At 41.9% G+C, this 2907-nt stretch overlaps 1 protein-coding gene across 1 annotated transcript in view; it reads right to left on the reverse strand.

Annotated features, from left to right (window-relative positions):
* Positions 1-1665: 1665 nt before the first annotated feature.
* The window catches only part of LOC104501365 (serine/Arginine-related protein 53-like), a 4653-nt gene continuing 3411 nt past the window's right edge, over positions 1666-2907 (reverse strand). Inside the window, exon 3 of the mRNA XM_010145168.1 lies at positions 1666-1795. Coding sequence (XP_010143470.1) covers positions 1666-1795 — 130 coding nt within the window. The remainder of the gene's footprint in view (positions 1796-2907) is intronic.

Consider the following 2907-nt stretch of genomic DNA (forward strand, 5'->3'; position numbering starts at 1 on the left):
CTGTTCGAAAAGCTGCTCGTACCTTCAATCAAGTCTACAAGGCAGATTTCAGATAGCAGAGAAAGGAACTATCTAGCACTGCTGCAACTGCCCCACTGCAACACACAGGGGAAGCACAGGCTCAGGCAGCAGCTTTCTGCGACCTACATAACTCTTCCCAGAAATCAGATTAATCCTTGGAAACACTGCAGCAGAGACTTGCAAAAAATCACAATGAGGGATTCCACGTGCCCTGTTGGGGTTAGTTTTATGCTTTTAAGATGCCAAAAGATTCTTCTGTTATAATTTAGGATGTTAATCAGAAATATTTTTCCTGAAGAACCATGACTGTGAATAGTAACAGCATTTAAAGTGACATGCAGCTCTGGCTCTAAAAAGCCAGTATATTTATACATAAAATCATTCACACACAGTATTGCCTAGCACAAAGTGAAATAAACAGTAGCCATGGTTTTAAAGTTCTTCAGTGAGCAAATTCCATATATTGCAGTAACAAGTTCCATCCATAACAAGAGCTGCAATAAACCCGAGACCCTTTAAAGCAGGGGATGCCTAGCGCTGAACACCTGACACAAAGAACACCTTCGCTTTCACCTTTTTTGGTATTTAATTGTCTTAAACACAATTTGGACGCCAAAGCAGTGGATGTTTTCCACACATGGCACAGCAGCTTATCCGGGGTCTACAGCTCAGTGACAGTTTAAACAACCAAACTGCTGCTGCAAAAGCACTGTAGTACTAAATGTCCAGACAACTCTAACGACGAGCTGTGAGTCAGTCAGGAGGGAACACAAGTAAGAGAACTGCAAACCTTCACGTCGTTCAACAATTTTCTAGCATTTAGCAGCAACTGCTCTACTGATTTGGTGTATGAGAATAACGTGGTTTACTACATTCTTAGAGCAGAGACACAAAATTACCTGGCTGAAGATCTGCAACCTCACACCGAAAAAAGCTTTGAGCTGCCGGATACACTCAATAATCAATGGGAATTCCATAGGAAATGCTAACAGCAATTCTGATATCCACGGATAAACTTTACTTCAAGTTTTTAATCGAAAAACACACACCAAATACGCACCAAAATTGAGCTTCTCCTAATTACAAAAGTGTGAAGCAGGTTTTATAATACAATTTGCAACATGTGATTAGGAATTAAATAGTTAAATGGAAATATTCATTTGTCACAATCCAATTTAGGAAAAATTTCAGCACTGTATCTTTAAATATTAAGAAAAATCTGCATAACGAAATGCTCCTCTCTTTTCAAGGGAAACACAGATGGGAAAATAAGTTTAGTCTGGCCTTCAGGGAGCAAATGTTACACATGGAGTGACAGAAATCACTTGTCAGAAAAACCCACAAGAAGTTCCCAGATATTACAGTTAAACCAGGGTGACTTTGGTGATAGCTCTTTGCACTTGGTCGAACGCAAAACACATCCCTTCTCTTCAGACCCAACTGTTCCACCAGCATCATTTAAAGATTCAGTGCATCAAAACTACGACACAGAGATTTCAAATTCAGAAGAGTTTCAAGCGACACCTAATTTGGGCAATCACTTGCAACCAGCACTTCTAGGATATTCCCCACCCTGTAACTGCGGAGATTTTAAAGGGCTGTTTTCATAGCAGAAATAATAGTTCTTTTTCCTAGAGAAGAGCCTTACCTTCTTGTTCGACTTTTTGATCGCGATCTTTGAGACCTGTAGGATTTGCCTCTGCCCCGCGAGCGGCTACGGCTGCGCTTTCTTCTAGAGCCATACGAAGAACTACTGCTCGATCTGTGCCTGCGTCTGAAAGAAAACATCGCTGTTAGCTGCTGTTGTCTCCAAAAAACCAACCAAGCAACAGGAACAAAACCCCTACCAGGTTACTTAGAAGGGCCGTACAAACACCCCGCAGGTTTGTTATAGATGCTGCTGTAGAAGCCTCTAATACCTCCACCCCGCTGTAGTAATTCACACTACTCAGACTGCCTGTCTTCAAGAGCTTATCGTCTAATACACAGCCCTGGACAGACACAGGGTAGGTGGAGAAACAGAAGTTCACTGATGTACCAAAAACCATGCACTGCCTCACAGGCAGAGCCAGGACCACAACCCAGCTCTCCATGGTGTTTAGTCCCATGACCAGCTCACTGGATGGTCCTCAACCACCTCTGCCAAATCAAAGGTTGAAGCAGCATGTAGCACCCGCATCCTCAGCAGGATTTACACAGATCTGCCCCGTGGTGGGTCAGGACCACGTCTCCAGCGCTACCAACTACACACACCTACAAATATTTAATGTTTATATATATAACCTGACAGATCTGTTACTTCAACTTCCATACACACAAGCTGTGTTCTGCTCCAACGCAGACAGACCCCTCCTCCCTGCTTTTTTTTTTTTCCTAGTACTATTAGTAAACAAATAATCAGCATTAATTTATTCCATTTGAGCTTGAAGAGTTATCCTGAGCTGAGACAGAAAGGTACCCTCCTTTTCTCCTCTCACCCAACCTCCCCATTTCATTTCTTCAAAGAATAAATTCTTATCCACAAAGGAGAAAGAATACATACTAAATACATAAATTAAACCAACTAATCCAAACAGTGAGGGGGAGAGACACCTTCCAAGCCTTAATCTAAAATTTCCTCTCCGTCTCCCTAACAGCTAATGAAACAGCAATTACACTCCATATGAGAACCTATTTTTGGTCTTTATTGCTTTTAATATTAAAATGTAGCACCATGCAGAAACACTTCTGTAGTTTGGGATGTAGTTGATGTGACAGGCGCTGATATAGCATGAGGGAAAAGGTGCTGCACCACGCACCGGTACTGCTGCACCAGTCTAAACTGGAAAAGATACACAGGTTAATGATTACAGAGCAGGTCTTCATCTGAAAAAGGAACACAATGTT

This window comes from Buceros rhinoceros, unplaced genomic scaffold, assembly GCF_000710305.1.
Source record: "Buceros rhinoceros silvestris isolate BGI_N320 unplaced genomic scaffold, ASM71030v1 scaffold23460, whole genome shotgun sequence".
NCBI classification, from domain to species: domain Eukaryota; kingdom Metazoa; phylum Chordata; class Aves; order Bucerotiformes; family Bucerotidae; genus Buceros; species Buceros rhinoceros.